At 42.0% G+C, this 19,574-nt stretch overlaps 1 protein-coding gene across 7 annotated transcripts in view; it reads left to right on the forward strand.

The window, feature by feature from the left end:
- The window catches only part of LOC126203969 (RNA-binding protein 5-like), a 124,681-nt gene that overhangs the window by 62,579 nt on the left and 42,528 nt on the right, over positions 1-19,574 (forward strand). For all 7 annotated transcript variants that reach the window (XM_049938385.1, XM_049938384.1, XM_049938387.1 and 4 more), the window contains one exon: positions 14,996-15,220. In XM_049938385.1, the coding sequence (XP_049794342.1) occupies positions 14,996-15,220 (225 nt within the window). The remainder of the gene's footprint in view (positions 1-14,995; positions 15,221-19,574) is intronic.

The raw sequence follows: 19,574 nt of genomic DNA on the forward strand, positions 1-19,574 counted from the left end.
CGTCTATTGTCAAAAGCAAACGCATGTGGTAGCCTCTCGTGTTGCCTTTTATCATTGTCAGAAACAACTGAATCAATCCTTTTGCGCTTGGGCTGCTGAACTTCACGGCCTCAGTAGAAAGTGCCAATTTGTTACTGAAGTTCACTAAGAATCCTACGCCGATTCCATGGTACGGGATGCTATTACCCGATCGGCGCCCGACAAAGAAGTTACGCAACGTGCCCTTCAGTTGGTAAATCCGACTCTAGATGAAGTCCTATCCATCGCTCAGTCTTTTGAAATTTCTCACGCTGCTGGAGCGCAAATCGAGGCAAGGGGCGACGTCAGGGAAATACAACCTCTGTGCGATGTTGACGAAGCGTGTGGCGTGTCCCCGCCGGCTGACGTGGTCACCGTACGCTCCCAAGCGCAGCCATGGCCTGACCGTAAACAAACCTCTAAGAAACTGCAGCAAAACCACAGCAAAACCACAGCAACTTCCTTCACGTCTGCGGTGTTTTACGAAACATTCACGAGAAGATTGTCCACAACATTGGGCCGTGTGTCACAAATGCAAATAAAAGGGTCACATGTCATCTGTTTGCAAATCCAACCGCATACATGATGTTCATGAATGTGACACTGATTCTGATTCTGTGTTGTCTGTCAATTGTACTTCTTCCCTTTTAGGGAATTTATTCCTCACTGTCCAAATACTTGGTCAAGATGTTCACATGCAGTTGGATACTGGTTCTGCTGCCACTATCATCAATTCTCAGACGTATCTTCAGTTGGGTTCTCCAATCCTGTCACCTGTCACTAGACAATTACAGACTTACAATGAACAGCAGCTTTCTCTCTTGGGACAATTTGATGCTGAGGTATCTTACAAATCTGTCGTTTGCACTGTTCCCATATTTGTGGTCGACCATAGTAACGCGGAGAATCTTTTTGGTTTCGATGCCTTTCGCGTTTTTGGGTTCTCCATAGATGACTCTGTCAATATCGTCTCTGATGCTATTCCTTATGCTCAATTGGATCCCTTGTCGACGACATTTTCGTCCCTTTTTTCTCCTGGGTTAGGCCGTGCAAACGACTTTGAAGCTCATATCACGCTCAAACCCACTGCTCGGCCTAAGTTTTTTCGGGCTCAGCCCATTCCTGTGGCCCTTCGTGATCAGATCAAACGGGAGCTGGATCGTCTCACTACTTCAGGGGTCTTGCTTCCTGTCACTTCCAGTAAGTGGTCCTCTCCTGTCGTCGTTGGCTAAGCCAAATGGTGATATTCGTCTCTGTGGCGATTTCAAAGCCACTGTAAATGCTCAATGCCTTATCGACACTTACCGTATGTCTCAACCTGAAGAATTGTTCACTAAACCTGCTGGAGGCCAGTATTTTTCTAAACTTGACCTGTCAGAAGCTTATCATCAACTTCCTCTCGACGCTGCTTCCCGGCAGTTTCTGGTCCTTAACACGCCTTTCGGCCTCTATCAATTACCCAACGATTGCCATTCGGGGTTGCCAGCGCCCCTGCTCTCTTTCAGCGATTCTTGGAACATTTATTGCTCACTGTCCCTGGGTGTATAAATTACCAGGACGACATTGTTGTCACTGGCTCCGCCACTGACAAACATCTCCAAAATCTCCGCACACTTTTTCATGTCTTACAGACTGCCGGTCTTAAGTGTAATCTTCAGAAATCAAAATTTTTTCAGGCATCTATCACGTACTTTGGGTTTCAACTCTCTCGGGATGGTATTTGTCCGCTTCAGAACTGTCACTGTGATTGATGCCCTTCCTCGCCCTACATCTGTTAAGGAACTGCAGGCGTTCTTGGGGAAAATAGCATACTATCACAAGTTTTTACCGTCTGCTACTTCGGTGGCTCAGCTGTTGCATAAAAACGTGCCTTTTCACTGGTCCGCGTCATGCGATGTGGCTTTCCAGAAATTGAAGACTATGCTGAAACAGGCCCCATGCCTGGCTACTTATCAACCTGGCCAACATCTTGTTCTTGCCACGGACACGTCTCAATACGGGTTCGGTGCAGTCCTTGCGCATCGTTTTTCTGACGGTTCTGAACAACCCATTGCTTATGCCTCCAAAACGCTCACGGCTGACCAACAAAAATATTCTCAAATTGAAAAAGAAGCTTTGGCCATTATTTATGCTCTTCATAAGTTGGTGTTTTTCTCTATGGATCCAAATTTCATCTTGTTACGGATCACAAACCACTTGTTTCCTTGTTTCATCCATCGATGTCACTTCCTGACAAGGCTGCACACCGCCTCCAGCGTTTGGCTCTTCACTTGTCTCGTTTCACTTATGAGATTCATTTCCGGCTGACGACTCAACATGCAAATGCTGATGCACAGTCTCGCCTTCCCATGGGTCCTGATCTGGCATTCGATAGGGACGAACTTTTGTGTTTCCACCTGGATGTTGCCGAGCAGCGGGTTGTGGACGGGTTCCCAATCACTGGGGACCGGCTGGCAGCTGCTATGGGTTCTGACCCTACCCTCTCCCGGGTTTTTCGCTATATTTAGATGGTGTTATCCTCCTTTCCACCGACAATGTTTCGCCGCGTGTTGTGGTACCTGCATCTTTGCGTGCTTCGGTCTTGCGCCTCCTTCACCAAGGGCACTGGGGGTGTCTCTTGCACAAAATCTCTGGCGTGCTGTCATGTGTACTGGCCCGGCATCGACTCTGAAATCACACACATGGTCGCTGCTGGCAGCCCTTTTGCGTCACAGGCCGCCGCCCCGAAGTCATCTTTGTCACCGTGGCCTTCGCCTGAGAAGCCCTGGGAGCGTATTCATGCTGACTTTGCAGGACCTTTTTTCGGTACTTATTGGCTTCTCGTTATTGACGCCTACTCTAACTTTCCTTTCATTGTCCGTTGCACGTTGCCGACCACCGTGGCAACCACCAATGCTCTAGCTCGCATTTTCTATTTGGAAGGCTTTCCCGCTACTCTTGTTACTGATAATGGTCCGCAATTTGCCTCTTCCGATTTTGCGGATTTTTGTGCCCGCCACGGCGTCATGCATGTCATGGCCCCTCCGTTCCGTCCACAGTCAAACGGTGAGGCTGAACAACTGGTCCGCACATTTAAGGCTCAGATGAGGAAACTCCTGACTTCTGCTGATGATGCGCTTCTCCAATTTCTGGCTTCTTACCGTTTCACCCCCATGGGCGACCACAGACCGGCTGAACTCTTACATAGTCGACAGCCCCGCACACTACTTCATCTTCTGCGGCCTTCCACCTCACGGCCGTGGGTGCCTTCACTTGGCCGGTTCACCGCCAACGACCTTGTATGGGTAAGGGAATATGGCAGGTGGCCAAAATGGAGTCCTGGCCGCATCTTACGACACTGTGGCCAACGCCTGTATGAAATCCTGACGGACACACATGTTGCAGTGCATCATTCGGACCAGCTTCGGCCTCGTGTGCCGGCAACGCCTGTTCCAGATGCCTCTACACCACCTTCGGCACTACCTGACTCTCAGGATACTGGAACCTCTCATTACTCACAACGCAGTCCTCTCACCATCATATTGGTGCCAGCACAAGAACTGCCGCCACCAGGAGACCTGCCCATGCAGGAACCAGATGACCATCATCTGTTGGAGCAACTCGACTCGCCTGCTTCTCCTACGGACGTGGACACATTGCCCATGTCGCCTGTTATAACAACCGGACTTGCCGCAACGGGCAGATTGGTGCACAGGGCCCCAGCAGATTCGACCCCCACGTCTCCTTTCATCTCGACCCGTTATCATCAGGAACACTTCCATCCATAGGGGAAGCCGCCGCCTCGAGAATTTACGGCCAGTCAAACAACACCTATGGACGTTAGCAATCTACAGGCCACCTCCATCAAGACCTGTGCAAAAAATTCAAATGGGGGAAAAGTGTTGTGACTCGCCGATCTTTCAAAGTGCCGCCGCACAGTTACGCATGTCTACATGTGGCACTGTCTGCCAGCCATGCAGCAGCAGCGCCACCTAAGTGGCCAGCTAGCCAGCGGCCGCTAGACTTGGACTCAGTTATAATTTGACTGTTAAAGTGTACACACGTCTTACTCTGTTTACTTGATCTGTGACTTTCATGTATTGCGTCTTCCTTGAAATATATTTGTTCAACTTGAAATTATTACACTGCTGGAATCTGAAAAAGTGACTCTTTACTGCCCAAGACATAAGTATTGGTACACTAAGTAAATGGCGGTGGAGTCTGTCTCCCGATCCGAAGATGATAAGAGCAGTTACACATTTTCCTATTCAATGGCACGTTTGTAATGTGAGAAGTTTTCTTGTAATGTGCCCATACTACTAATGATTCTGTATTAAGGGCTGTCTCTTGCAAGAACTGCTGCAGGGAGGCACCAAATTTTCCTGGATTAAAATGCAAGAAAGATCTTCCCTTCTCGTTAAGACTTGACACAAATGCTGAGAGAATTTCACACTGATGCTAGCAGTTATGGAATAAGAACAGTTTGATCACAAATTCAGGAAGATTGTGAAAAGGTGGTAGCTTATGCTTCCAGAGCACTCTCAAAGTCTGAGGAGGAGTGTCTTGCAGTTGCTTGGGCCATCAGCAAATTCCAGCTGTATATGTTTGCTGAACAATTCACTGTTGTGACAGATCAGAATTCTCTTTCTGGTTGAAAAGCCTGAAGGACCTGTTGGGTCAGCTGGCAAGATAGTATACAAAAATGGAAGCAAACACAAGGATGCCAACTACCTTTTAAGTAATATTACAGCAGAACACAGTAGCTTGAATGAAGTTTAAGTTATTGCTGCATTAAATGATATTGGTACTGAAGGGAAGGAAGATCCATCATTGCTGAAAACTATAGAAGTTTTGAACAGAAAATGAACTGTTTGAGGCAGAATTCCAAATGTTGTGGCTGAGTTCACTTGTCACATTCTGCCACTGCCTAGGCCCTGAGGATGAGTTTAAACACAGCTTCTGGATTTTCCTTTAAGCTGTATAGATGTGTTTGCGCATCCCATTCTGCCAACCTCTCACTGCTGTAGACAAGCTACTTCCATATCTCATTGAATTAAAAGATTTGAGTATTTATCATAGAATATATGTGCCTTTTTGTATGCAATCATTTGCAAAAAACCTCATTTTGATATCTTCAACAATTTATGAAATACGATAATTGTTATGACCATGTGATTCCTGATGCTTGGGAATGGAAGTAGACACATCATGCGTGACCATCCAGGGCATATAAAAACCAAGTAACTAGAGAACTAAATGAAATATCGTTCTGCTCTCAGCTCTAAATAAAATTGCGATATCTTATCTACATTTCATACCCAAAAATGTATGAGCTAAAATCAACCGTACGCAAAGTTTATGCAGGTGTTTTTATGTCTGCAAACTCTTGAAAATATTGTGTATTGTTTTACTTAATTTGATGCAGCACAGTAACTATGACTAATAATGGAAAGAAATTCAATTCCAAGCGAAGATACCAGACTGAAAGATGTGCGAAAATCAAATTTTTTTCACTGAACAGTTTTCTTAAAATCGGATGATAAGTATTTCATAGTGGCCTGAACACCATCTCTCAACACTGGTAGCCTCGTTTGGTGAGCATTACATCGACAACAAAGCTGTGCTTACCACAGAATGCAGAAAACACATCTATAGCAATGAAAGTGTGAATAAACAGACTTATGATGTGATGGAGTGAGAGAAGTTGCTCTTCATCTCAGCTTGTCTACAACTATACTGAAGTATTTCTGCAATGCTCCAGCATCTAGGCACTGGGGATTCGTGTGAAGTCTCTTGATAGAATCAGACTCGAGTGTCACTGGTCAGGTTTCTATCTGTTAAATACTATGTGAGCACTGCAGGAAATGCTAATGGCGGAAATGCTTGCCACAGTTACCTCTGGGGCACCTTGTACTAATTCCACCTGCAGCATTCACCTCTTGGAGAGGTTCCCGTAGTCGACAAATGGGAATCAATAGAGTGTAGTCTGCACTGACTACCTTATCTGCTACACTGTCTCCAGACCTGTACCACTAATGAAGCTGTGGAAATTACAATGTTCTTTGTAGAAGTTACCATTTTGAAGCATGGAGCACCCTTTGTGATGATCTCTGATTGTGGAAAAGTTTACATGTCGAGACAAATGTCAAAGGTAACATCACACTGGCTTCATCCACAGGATGACAACTGCCTACCACCCACAGACAAATGATCTCACAGAACACTTTAATAACACATTTGCAGGTATGCTCTCGGTGTATGCTGATATCAGAGAGAGAGAGGATACAGTATTGCCCATCGTGACATTCACATTCAAGACAGCAAAGCTAGACAATACCGATTTCATACAGTTGTTTTTGCTCCATGGTTGTGAGACTGAATTGACAATGGATACACTGTTACTGTTTTAACTGGATGATAGACAGGATGACTATGTGAAACATTTCATCACAAGGATTGGTAAAGTCCCTAAAGTGATACTTTGGGCCATATCATTTCACTTGTCAGATGTCACATACGAAGTTGAGGATTATGACCCTTTATCAAGAAGACAAAAGTGCAGGCACATTATCTGTGTCTTCCAAATGTGTTTCTTGATGTAATAATGAGAAATTTTGGGATTATCAGAAGTTTGATCTGTGATTACAGTCCTGAGGCACAGATTGATTGTGGGGGCTTCTTGTTCAAGGAAATGATGAACGTGAAGCTTTGATAAGGGTGCTAGTTTCAATGCTTCTTAATAGTGAAGATGATGTGACAATCTGACCAGAATGTGAGGATCCTCTAGTGCTGCCATATACAGGGCTCATTGACAAGTTCTACATCCAGGGTGCTGTAGTTGGCTCCAATGAGAACTTCACAGAGGGAGCAGTGCTGCAAGCTGTACTGCATACAGTGAGGTATATTGGATAAAGTCATTGGTTGGTGTGCTGGAGGTTGCCAGTTCAAATCCTATCACTAGTAGTTATTTGTTATTTAATGCTTATCATTTTTGGAAGGTTCTTGAAATTGCATGTGTTTGTATATTCTGGAGTATTCACTGTATTTATAAATAACAGATCTCTCCCTCCAGGAGTCAGTTCTCTTCTGTTCTGGGTGTGCTGAGAATAGTACTTCAATTGACAACTCTGCCTTCTGTTTTGATCTAGATTCTGGTTACAGTGTGACAGTATCACAGAGAATGACCTGTCCACAGCCAGTGTGTTATTTTGAGATTGTGTCTTTTATTCTGTAGAGAAGAGTCTATTGCTATCTATTCTCCATGATATCATTCCTACTCCAATTGCTAAATCCATCATCACAGGACACATGAAAGCTAATTGGTACATGAAGCATATGTTTTTTTATGGCATAAAATTTTGGGATTACTGAAAGTTGCAATTGCAATGTCTGCTTTGATCCGTGATGTCATCAAGATACTGGACACCCCTATTTCAAGTGTATACAACATGGTAAATAAGAGTCACTCATTACACCTTTGGAGGGGGAGGGGGGGGGAATAGAATATTTAACCCCAGCAATAAAATTAAAGTAATGGGATATCCACATGGGTACTAGTGGCGTTTGGGCTGGGACAAAGTATGTATGTTACAATAAGAATAACAACACAATTCTAAAACAAACATGATATCAAAAATGAAGCACACACAATTCTAAACATCCAGCACATCCAAAAAATGCAAAAACAAAAACCATTGATATTATAAATTTCAGTAGATGTAGATTTGTTACCGGTAGGTTTGATCACCATGTAAGTATTATGGAGATGCTTTGTGGACTCAAAAGGGAATCCCTGGAGGGAAGACTACATTCTTTTCACAAAATGCTGCTGAGAAAGTTTAAAGATCCAACATTTAAAACTAACTGCAGAAGCTTCTACTGCCTCCAAATTTTCAAATAATTCTACGCCAAATTGTTGATTGATTGCTCATTAATTCCTACTTGACTTTCTTTGTTTTTGGCCTTATGCTGTCAAATGTGTGTTTCTTGCCATGTGGCAGACTTAGGAATGTATAATGTGTTACATCCTGTTCACAAGAAACTCTATTATATGAAGGTGTGGTGTCTGTACTTTCAGACATGTTTGAAAGAACAGACACCACACTGAATCCACAGCTGTGATATATACTATGTAAATTGTTGGTAGAGGGGGGGGGGGGGGGGGGTAAGGGAATGAACTGATGTCATCTGCATCAAGACTTTATGCTGAATCATTAGTGATGAGTGAAAATACATGCCAGACTGGGGTTCGAACTTGGAATCTGTTGCTTATTAGGCAGCTGCATTCACCGCTGCACCATCTGGACACAGTGTTAATTGCAAATGTTCAGACAGAATTTCACTCTGCAAGGGAGTGTGCACTGGTATGAAACTTCCTGGCAGATTAAAACTGTGTGCTGGACCGAGACTCACTTGTGACCTTTGCCTTTTGCGGGCAAGTGCCTTACCATCTGAGCTACCCAAGCATGACTCACAGCCTGTTCCCACAGCTTCAGGAGTGCTAGTTGTGCAAGGTTCACAGGAGAGCTTCTGTGAAGTTTGGAAGGTAGGAGACTACGTACTGGCAGAAATGAAGCTGTGGGGATGGGCCATCAGTCACGCTTGGGTAACTCAGATAGTAAAGCACTTGCCTTGTGAAAGGCAAAGGTCCTTAGTTCGAGTTTCAGTCCGGCACACAGTTTTAATGTGCCAGGAAGTTTCTTAATGCTCAGGCTATCTTGTCATGCTCCTCGGCTGACCCAAATTTCCACCTAGTGCCACCACTTATCCACAGCCCCCTCAGTGTCCTCCGTGCTCTCTAATTTTACATACCTGCTGGAGGTTGAAAATAAATGTGCATCACTCATTGTTGTGGATTCATATCCCATTGAGGCATATCAATTATATGAATGAGTGTCTGTTCTTTTGGACATCTCAATCGGCTATGAATCAACAACTGCCAGTGCAGATGCACATTTACATTCAACCTCCAGTGGGAATCTAAAATTAGTGAGCATGGAGGACACGGACAGGAACTGCAGGTATATGGTGGTGCTAGGTGGGAATATGGCTGAACTGAGGAACATACCAAGATAGTCTGCACATTTGCGATTAACACTGTGTCTGGGTTGGTGCAGTGGTTAATCATCTGCCCAGCACACATTTTTACTCATCACCACTGATACCACATGAAGTCCTGATGCAGCTTATATCATGAGTTCGTTCCCTTCCCTTCCCTTCCCTTCCCTTCCCTTCCCTTTCCTTTCCTTTATCCTCCTCTTGCTTTTAATTTACATAATTGGAAGTATATTATCTGATGTGACAACTTCCCCTGGGTCGTTCTAAGGATGTGTCCAAAGAATATGCTCCTTTTTTTCTTGATGGTGTCAGAGATTCTCTCTATGAGTATACAGTTCTTGGTCTTCTACACTGACCATCTCCTGTTCTTCAAAGTCCCAATATACTACTGAGAATCCTTCATTCCACACATTCTACCCTCAAATTTAATCCTGTTTTACAAGATACAGACTTTCTGCTGCATATGAGGATTCCATGTGGTTTACTGTCTGGTAAAATGTTAATTTTGCATTGATGGAAAGAGTGTTCCTGTCGTAGATGTTCATAGGTAGTTTGAATTTCTCCTCATTCTGAATTTACCTCCTCCTCTTGTTATCCATCGAGGAAGTATCTTGATGTTAGTCATATATTGTATCTTCTCGATGGAGAACTAGCGACCTGCTTTAACTGTCTGTCTCTGTGTTGTGTGGTTTGATCATCTAATGATTCTGACATTATCACAATATCGTCTGCAAATGCGAGACAATTTCCTCATATTCCTTTTTTCTTGCATCCCATTCGTGTTCCACTCCTTTCATTTCTGTCGCTTTTCCCTGGTCAACTTAATCAAGGATGCAGTTAAAAAGCATAGGGGACAGTCTGCTCCCATGTCTGACTCTGGTTTTGATCTTGAAGAAGTATGAAATCTTCCTTCGGGACGTGATCTTGGATGTGTTGCATAAGGTCTTTTTAATCAGTCCACTCAATTTTTTGTCAAACTCATCTCTTACAAAATTTGGAACAGTGTTGGTGTATGTCCAAAACCATAAGCTTTCTTGAAGTCTGTGAATGTTAGCATAAAATTCTTACTTCTCTATATTTGATATGCAGTTACCAGTTTCAGATTAGGTATTTGTTCTGCACGTGATCTTCAAGTTCTGAAGCTTCCTCCTTATTCACAAATTTGTGAAAGTAGTCGCTTCTCATCTCTGTTCAGTACTTCTTATGAGAATGTTGTATAGGTCACTGGCATTAACGATATTCTTCTGTGTTTCCCATGTTCCAGCTTCTCGGCTCCTTTTTTGCATGTAGTGCTAACATCCATACTTCTGGAAGCTGCTCGTCTTCCCAAATTTTATGTGTAATATGTGTCATTTCGATGATTTTATTCTCATTAGCATACTTAAGAGTTCTGCAATGATCCCAGCTTCACCAGGATATTTGTGAATGTCCTGTCCCGACCTCTTCTGCAGTTTGTTCTTTTCGATTTTAATTGACTGTCTCAGATGGCACTTCTCAGTTTAGGAGCTCTTCATAGTACTAGGTGATCAAAAAGTCAATATAAATTTGAAAACTGAATAAATCACGGAATAATGTAGATAGAGAAGTACAAATCGATACACATGCTTGGAATGACATGGGGTTTTATTAGAACCAAAAAAATACAAAAGTTCAAAAAATGTCCGACAGGTGGCGCTTCATCTGATCAGAATAGCAATAATTAGCATAACAAAGTAAGACAAAGCAAATATGATGTTCTTTACAGGAAATGCTCAATATGTCCACCATCATTCCTCGACAATAACTGTAGTCGAGGAATAATGTTGTGAACAGCACTGTAAAGCATATCTGGAGTTATGGTGAGGCATTGGCGTTGGATGTTGTATTTCAGCATCCCTAGAGATGTCAGTCCATCACGATACACTTGCGACGTCAGCTAACCCCAAAGCCAATATTCGCACGGCCTGAGGTCTGGGGACCTCGGAGGCCAAGCATGACGAAAGTGGCGGCTGAGCACACGATCATCACCAAACGACGCGCGCAAGAGATCTTTCACGCGTCTAGCAATATGGGGTGGAGCGCCATCCTGCATAAACATCGTACGTTCCAGCAGGTGTTTATCAGCCAGGCTGGGGATGATGCGATTCTGTAACATATCGGCGTACTGGTACCTCTCACCCGTCACGGTAACAGTTACAAAACCAGAATCACACATTTCCTCAAAGAAACAAGGCCTGATAATGGTAGATGTGGTAAATCCAACCCATACCGTGACTTTCTCGTCGTGCAATGGAGTTTCCACGACACTTCTAGGATTTTCGGGAGCCCAAATTCTGCAGTTGTGGGCGTTGACAGACCCTCGGAGCGTGAAATGAGCTTCGTTGGTCCACAACACGTTACTCAACCAATCGTAATCTTCCACCATCTTTTGAAACGCCCACACCGCAAATGCCCTCCGCTTCACTAAGTCGCCAGGTAACAGTTCATGATGCCGATGGATTTTGTACGGATAGCATCAGAGGGTACGCCTCAGTGCCAACCAAACAGTAGTGTATGGAATGCCCGTGCGACTGCACAAGCGCTGACTTGCCTGTGCGTAGACGAACCCGCTACAGTCGCCATTTCTTCCTGAACTGTCTCAGCAGCATTACGCCATGTGCTCAGTCGGCCACTATGGGGTCTATCGTCTAAATAACCCGTGGCTTCAAACTTCAAAATCATTCTCGCCACAGCTGCATTTGTCAACGGACCTTTACCCATTTGAATCCCCTTCCTATGGCGATAGGATCATAACGCTGAACTAGCACTTTCCCCGTTCTGATAATACAGCTTCACTAAAAGCGCCTTTTCAGGTAACGTCAACATGCTGCGACTGCTGGCGCATCTGGTTTTCTCTCTCATTATAGCTCCTTTTATACGTAATTGTCTCTGATGTTTTGCTGTCCGGCGCCATCCGCCGGACATTTTGTAAACTTTATTTTTCCCCCTCCTAATTAGACCCCATGTCATTCCAAGCATGTGTGTCTATTTTTTACCTCTCTATCTACATTATTCCGTGGTTTATTAAGTTTTCAAATTTATATTGACTTTTTGATCATCCAGTACTTGGCCAAGACCTGACAGTTTTCCATGTCACCATATACTATGTTCCTTCTTTGTTCTTAAAGCTAAGGTTTGGGGGATCATGTCTACTTAATTTAATATTAGATGTTGTGTTAAAGTTAGACATATTGTTATTTCAGAAATCCTTTTCTACTTAAGTTTTCCTTCTGGAAATTTAGAGAATGGAAACTCAGATTGGAATATAACCACTGTAGGAAAAGTTAGATTGCTACTTACCATAAAGAAGATATGTTAAGCTGCAGACAGGCACAATAAGACACTTAGGCTGTGGCCAAAAGCTTTGCATAAGTGCAGCAAAAGGGAAACATATGTTATTCATACACACAAGCAAGCACATCTCATGCGCACATGAGTCACGTGGGATGGAAGCAGCAGTCTGGAGGGGGCGGGGAAAGGGAAGGGATAGTAGTGCACAGGAGGGGGCGGGAGGGGGGGGGGCAGAGGAATGCTGTCAGGCAGAGTTTGCAAGTACTAGAATGCCAACAGGCGCAGTGTCAGGAGGTTGTGGGGCAGGGAGGTGGGGAAAAAAGGAGTGAAAAAAGAGGGGAGTGGGGAAGATAGGCAGGTGCGTTTGCAGAGAAACGAAGAGCATGGGAGACGAGAATAGGGAGCAGCTGATAGGACAGAGGAGGTGGAAACTGTTTGTGGATGGTGTGGGGACAGTATGTTAATGTAGGTTGAGCCCAGGATAATTATGGGAGCAGGAAATGTGTTGTAAGGATAACTCCCATCTGCACAGTTCAAAAAAGGTGGTGGTGGAGGGAGAGGATTCGTATGGTTCGAATAGTGAAGCAGCCACTGAAATTGAGCCATCTGGATCCTCCCCTCCCCTACCAGCTTTTCTGAACTGTGTATATTGGAGTTGTCCCGACAACATACTGTACCCACACCTGTCACCCAATAGTTTCCACTGCCTCAGTCCTATCATCTCCTCCCCATTCACATCTTCTACCCTCTTTGTTTGCCATTCTCTGCCAATGCACGTGCCCATCTTTCCCTGCTCCTCTCCTTTTTCACTCTTTTTCCCACCTCCCTGCCCCACGACCTCCTGGCACTGCGCCTATTGGCATTCTAGTTCCTACGCACTCCACTAGACAGTATTCTCCCCCCCCCCCCCCCTCCCCCGCCTCAACCTATGCACTATTAACACTTCCCCGACCCCTCCAGATTGCTGCCTCCATCCCACGTGAGTGTTGCATTTCTTCCCAAGTTTCCAGAGTTGGTGGTCATGTGTACGTGAGTTGTGCTTGCTTTTGTGTGTGATTGGTGATGTGTTTCTATTTTGGTGATGAAGGCTGTGGGTGCAAGATCTTGTGTGTGCTTGCTTTTGTGTATGAGCGGTGATGTGTTTCTATTTTGCTGATAAAGGCTGTGGCTAAAAGCTTTGTGTAAGTGTCTTTTAATTATGCCTGTCTGCAACTTCTTTAGGGTAAGTAGCAATCTTTCTTCCCCTACATTGCTGTAAGTGTTCCTTCTCGTATTTTATCAAGGGAAGGAGTTGACCCAAAGCACAACAGAATGTGTCCTGAGGAAAGAATAAACTGTAAAAAATTACCAACAATCCTAGAACAGAACAATTAGAAAGGTTAGGGCCCATCCTCATGTAATATTGTAACGGCAACAGAGAAGGCTGGAAGATACAAGGCAGGAGAGGACAGTAAAGTTGAGTGAAGGGCACTTGTCACCTGTGCAATTGAAAGGTGCTGTTCGGGGGGGGGGGGGGGGGGGTATGCCACAATAATTAAAATCTTGGAATGATGAGCTGCATGGCCCTCTCTGTCCTTGTTAATATTTATCCTATACTTTTCATTGTTGTAAGGGCATTACATCTTCAGTTTTCAGCTTATTTTTATGTAGTTACTAAGATATTGATCATTGAATTATGTTTCAAATGTGGAAAGTTTCATCATCTGTTGCTAGAAGGGTCTTTTAATCACAAGTAACATGCCTTTTTCCTCGGGAAATACTTTATATGTAACTTTTGAGAACATTTCTCGTGGAGAAACAGCAGTCTGGCTAAAACTACTTTAAAAATGCAGTTTCTGTCAGAATGTTACCATCTTTAGATCATTTCTACCTTGAGGGTAGACAGTGGCAGTGAATGGAGTAGGTGTTATGACTGCACAAACATCAACAAACACAGCAGTTGACATTTGTGGAGTATAATGCCTGCTCTGTTCACTGCTGCTGCGTACCATCATGGTAGAAATGGTCTGAAGACGTTTGCATTCTGACCGAAACAGGTAACAGTTGTAAATAAATGTTTTATTGTGGTTGAGACTGTTTTCAATCCATTTTTAAAATGAAATGTAATAATACTGCACCAACAGCTGTTGTTTTGATGTTGTTTTATTAGGCAACCAGTTTCAATGTTCCAATCACATAACCTTCAGGCCTGTGAAATTAATAACACCAAGTACCACTCGTGCATGTAGAAGACAAGGCACCAATATTTATATCTGGTTTCATAGGTATCTGAACTTCAAGTTTAATGTCAAACTGTAGCATCATTTACAACATGGCTGATGAAAAAGTTCAGTAGACAGTGGTCCAATACAGTGATTCCTGGTAAAACAGTATTGTGTTCAGAACACTCTTGTGAAATTTTTCTAAGTGTAATTGACAATGGGTTTTTGATATGATTCATAAACACATTTTTAGCAGTCTGCTTGGGCTGACAGTTCTCTTTGAGTTGGTAGCTGCTGAGTAAAGTTATTAACTACAGAAACCAATTGTTAACAGCCAGTAAGTATAAATTCTTTTATGAAATGAATTTTCAGGTTATATATATCATGACTTCAAAAACTTTTTGTTACAAAAATGATGTCAAATTTTACAGGTGAGCCCACATCCAACAAACACAGTGTTGTTACGAAATCTTGATGTTTTGTCAACTGAAGAAGCAGTTCTTGGTGCCATCAAAGGTCTGTCCTCAACAGCAATTCGGAGTATCCGGATGGGGCGTGATCCATTAACCAACACATCAAGAGGTGTATGCTACATTGAGCTGAACTCTGTCCTTGATTCTGTGCAACTTCATGGTGCTTTACAAGGTCGACTTACGGTATGTACTGTGTAATTCGACATAATTTTCTATCCAAAAAGACGTGTTGGAAAACCCATGAACACTTTTTATTTTAACTGTTTTTTCATTCTGAGGATCACAGTGTAAATTGTTTGTGTTAATGATGTCTGGCTTTTAGAATACCACCTTTGGGTCAGATTATGTCTTCCATTACGATCATATGTCTATTCATTAAGCATGATCTCATTAAAGGTGACCAGTAATACCATCATTTTATATTGTGATCCTGATGGTGATTAAATACTCTGTTCAAATTATCATTTACTTTTATTTATGAGAATCTTTTTTTCTAATCTGTATTCCATGTCTATTTTTTCCTCCTTGCATGAAGTGTGTAGACAGTATTCTCCAACATTATGCATAAAAAATAGTGAAACAAAAATTAAAGATCAATTTTTACTTGAACTTTTAAACATTTGTGATACAGTGAAACTGCATACTAGTGTGGTGTATGAGTTGAAGAGAGAGAGGTTTCGGTTGACTGAAACAGTGTGTTGCTCTGCCAAGTGTAACCAGATTGAAAAGTTGAAGGAGTTATTGTTCATGAAAGGCAGATGTCTTGATTCACATCCCAGCCCACCTCACAATTAAACTTTCAGGATGCTATTTACATCGTCACAAGTATATGATTTATTCATATAGCATAGTTTATTTACAAATAGTGATTAAGAGAGGGGGGGGGGGAGGGAGAGAGTTGAAGTCTTTGCAAATTGGGCCACATAATAATGGTACTATATTGAAAGCAGCCCTTTACTATACAAACCTTGAAACCCAGTCATGTTAACGTACTTCATGGATGTCTTTGCGATTTTACAGTGTTAATAGTCAATTGGGTTTATTTGTGTCCAGTCTGCCGTTAACTAATTCATATAATTGGTAATTGATAGATTCAAAAGTTGGATTTGTTGCTTCTTAGCGTGATTGTGAATATTTGTTGGTGCTCGAGCTGAAAAAGAAGTAAATTGTTACAATGCAAGATTAGCAATGTTTCCTAAAATTAACTGGCTGGTGGGGGTGGGGATGAGTTTAGGAATTGATCATGTGTAGAATAAGTGGTACATATTATTTTAGATGTTACTTAGATAGGCAAAATGTATTAAAAACAAGAGTGTAGAAAGATGCTATTGAGAAAATGATATTTCAGGATTTTAACTGTGAGGCAATACTGTTGCATTATTAGCATTGGCTAATTTATATACTCCTTATTGATCCACTTTTTTATTTGGGTCTTGGCCACATTTATTGACATTTCATGTACTGCTAAAAAGCAGTAGTATGCCAAGAGACATAGTGTGGTTGGTCCAGCCAAATAATGTGCACCTAGGTTGTCATGTCTGATTTCTCGACACTGGTCCTTCAGCGGCACATCTGACCAAGCAGTTCTGCGTAAATCATTAACATATGTTCACAACAATCACTCAGTGTACTACATACTGAATCTGATTTCAGTGTTGTAGAACAATGTGCATGTCATCCAAACAACAATATCTGTGACCTAAAGAGATTTATAGGTCACCATTTCATTGTGTTAAGCAAATGAATATGTCCACAGCTGACATTAATGGTGTGAGGGCAGTAGTATGTCATAAACTGGAGAGTGATCTGCTCACCTGTTTTGGAGATCCATGTACATTGTGCTAAAAAGTTTATTATAAGTTGTGAGAAGTAGTAGAAACTGTTCGTGGTATCACACACTTGTGTCCAGTCAGTTTGTTATTATTGTGACACATTTTATTTGGAAATTGTCAGAAAGTTAGAATCACTGTGTATTCTTTTCAGGGATGTGCTAATATTTATCCACTCTCCTTTAACGTCTAAACATACCAGATTGTTCAGCGACAGTATATATCTGACCTTCAATAGATCAGACTGAGAATTGTACTGGTTCCGTAATGGTTATCAAACAAAGGAGCCATGTTGTGAAATTCTCCCCATTGTTATCTCCAAGCAGTAGTTGTCTCATAGGAAGGGATCTACTGGTTGTTACTGGCATATTCGTAAATTTATCAGTCTGTGTGTGTTAAAATTTAGCATGTATTTGTGAGGTTGTTTTAAGCTGTTTGTGTGATGAATACCAGAGGTATTTTACAGCTTAAGTTAAAATAGCTTCAACATAAATAGATATACATTGGACACACTATTGAAAAGTAATGATCATAAAGTGAATGGCAGCAGATAAAAATTAACAGTCATACAAAGTAGAATGCTGCTGCTTAATGTTCAGTGAACAAATGAGAGGTATAGAAAAATGAATTTGTGCTTTCTATCTCTTGTTGAATGCTGTACCTTTTTCCCCTCCTTACTATACTGTTACATAATGTATTTTATTGTCTCTTATGTTGTGGGTTTCTACATGGTTTTTCTTTCTCTTTCAGCATCTTTTAATATTCTAATAGTCTTCCATTGATATGCATGTAATTGATTCTCTTGTTGTCCTTATGATTCTCTTAGTGTCCTTATGATTCTCTTATTGTCCTTAGGCATGTCATAAGTGAAAATATTTGCTGTTAAATGAGATAACTTTAACTAGGAAGGGTAGGTGGATAGCAATACTTAGTGCTCTGTGGCTTGTGCATTTCTGCTATGTCCTTGCCCAACACTCTGAACACTGAGGGGAATGGGCAGAGTGCTGAGGAGGAAAAGCAAGATTGTAGCTGGACACCACTAGAGAAGTCATTTGCCTTATCAGCATGTCAGCTAAACTGTCCAGCTTTATCATGTGCTCACCAGTATGGTCACGGTATTAACTGTCTTGCATAAGATTTATGTTCTGAATTAGTGGTGTATTGTGGTCTTTGGTCAAACAGGGGTTTGATGCAGCTATCCACAATAGTCTATCCTGAGCAAGACTCTTCCTCTCAGTATAACTGCTGCAACCTACTTCCATTTGAGTCTGATCGCCAAGTTAGCCTTGGTCTCCCTTAAGGTGTGTCCCATTACGCGATCCTCTACATGTTAAACTGTGCCATAAATTTCTTTTCTTCCCGCTTTGATTCGGTGCTACCTCATTAGTTATTTGCTCTACCCATCTAATCTTGAGCATTCTTCAGTAGCACCATATTTCAGAAGCTTCTTTCCTGTTCTTGTCTGAACTGTTTATCATCCAAATTTCACATCACATTCATAAAACACATTAATTTATATTCAGTGTTAACAAATTGATCATTTTCAGAAATTCCTTCCTTCCTTCCTATAGCCAGTCTGCATATTATATCCTCTATATTTTGGCTATCGTCAATTATTTTTGAAAGGATAGACAGCATTGGTCGTATATTTTTGTTTATTATGGCAAAATCGATTTTCGGTCACTTAGTGACCATCTTCAGTGGTGTAATATATAACTTAAATTAGTAAGCACTGGTGTCAATAAGCTTACTGCTTTCAATGATTATATAGAGTACAATCACCCACAATGCGACAATCTTCCAAAGAAGAAGGACCACTAGCATTCACCCATAAGTGAACGCTACAATCAGAATTTATCTTACAACGTCTACGACAAGACAAAGATAAACTCCAATGTGTCGATGGAGGTCTTCTTTTGTGCCGTTTCATCACTCTCCCTTACAAAACCCCAGCAGTAGTCACCTGTCATTGAAGGGTTCCAATGGCCTTGGTAATGGTGTTCCCTGGTAAAAATGTCTTGGTGAAAGCATTCACCATGCTCATCACTTACGGCTCCCAAAATTTTCAGGAAGAAATCAAGGTGAGAATGTAAAAAGTGAATTTTAAACGACGCTCTGCACCCCATGTTCTTATAGTTGTCCAACAGATCATTCACACATTTTTGTCTTTTCTGTTACCCAAAAAGCCTTTCAAAATTGCTTTAAAAGAAGACCAAGCAGCTAACTGGATATTGTGGTCCAACAAATATACCCTCTTTCAGCTTTGCCTCACTTAATTTGGGAAACTTTTCTTTTAAGTGATTGAAAGCCTCACATTCTTAATCCAGAGCTTTTACAAAGTTCTTGATAAGGCCCAACTTGATATGAAGGGGATGCAAAATGATTTTATCAGGCTCAACCAATGGGGTAATGTTCACATGTACATTTCCAGGAAAATATGACTTCCTTATAGGCCATTCCTTGACTGTATAGTGGTTCTTGGTGTCACAGCTGTCCCAAAATATTTGTAAGACAGAAGTAACAGTCTGAAAAATGGTCGTTAGGCTCACACCACACCATCAGAACAGTGAATGGCATGGCTCGGCATTTTCCTTTCAACCAGTTATGTGAGGTGCAAAAATTTTATCTTGATCACCAACAGGACAATCAGAACACAATTTATATGCCTTCTTAACCAAATCAGTGTCTGGTTTTCTTTGGGCTTTTGG

Source organism: Schistocerca nitens, chromosome 9 (genome assembly GCF_023898315.1).
Source record: "Schistocerca nitens isolate TAMUIC-IGC-003100 chromosome 9, iqSchNite1.1, whole genome shotgun sequence".
Taxonomy (NCBI): Eukaryota; Metazoa; Arthropoda; class Insecta; order Orthoptera; family Acrididae; genus Schistocerca; species Schistocerca nitens.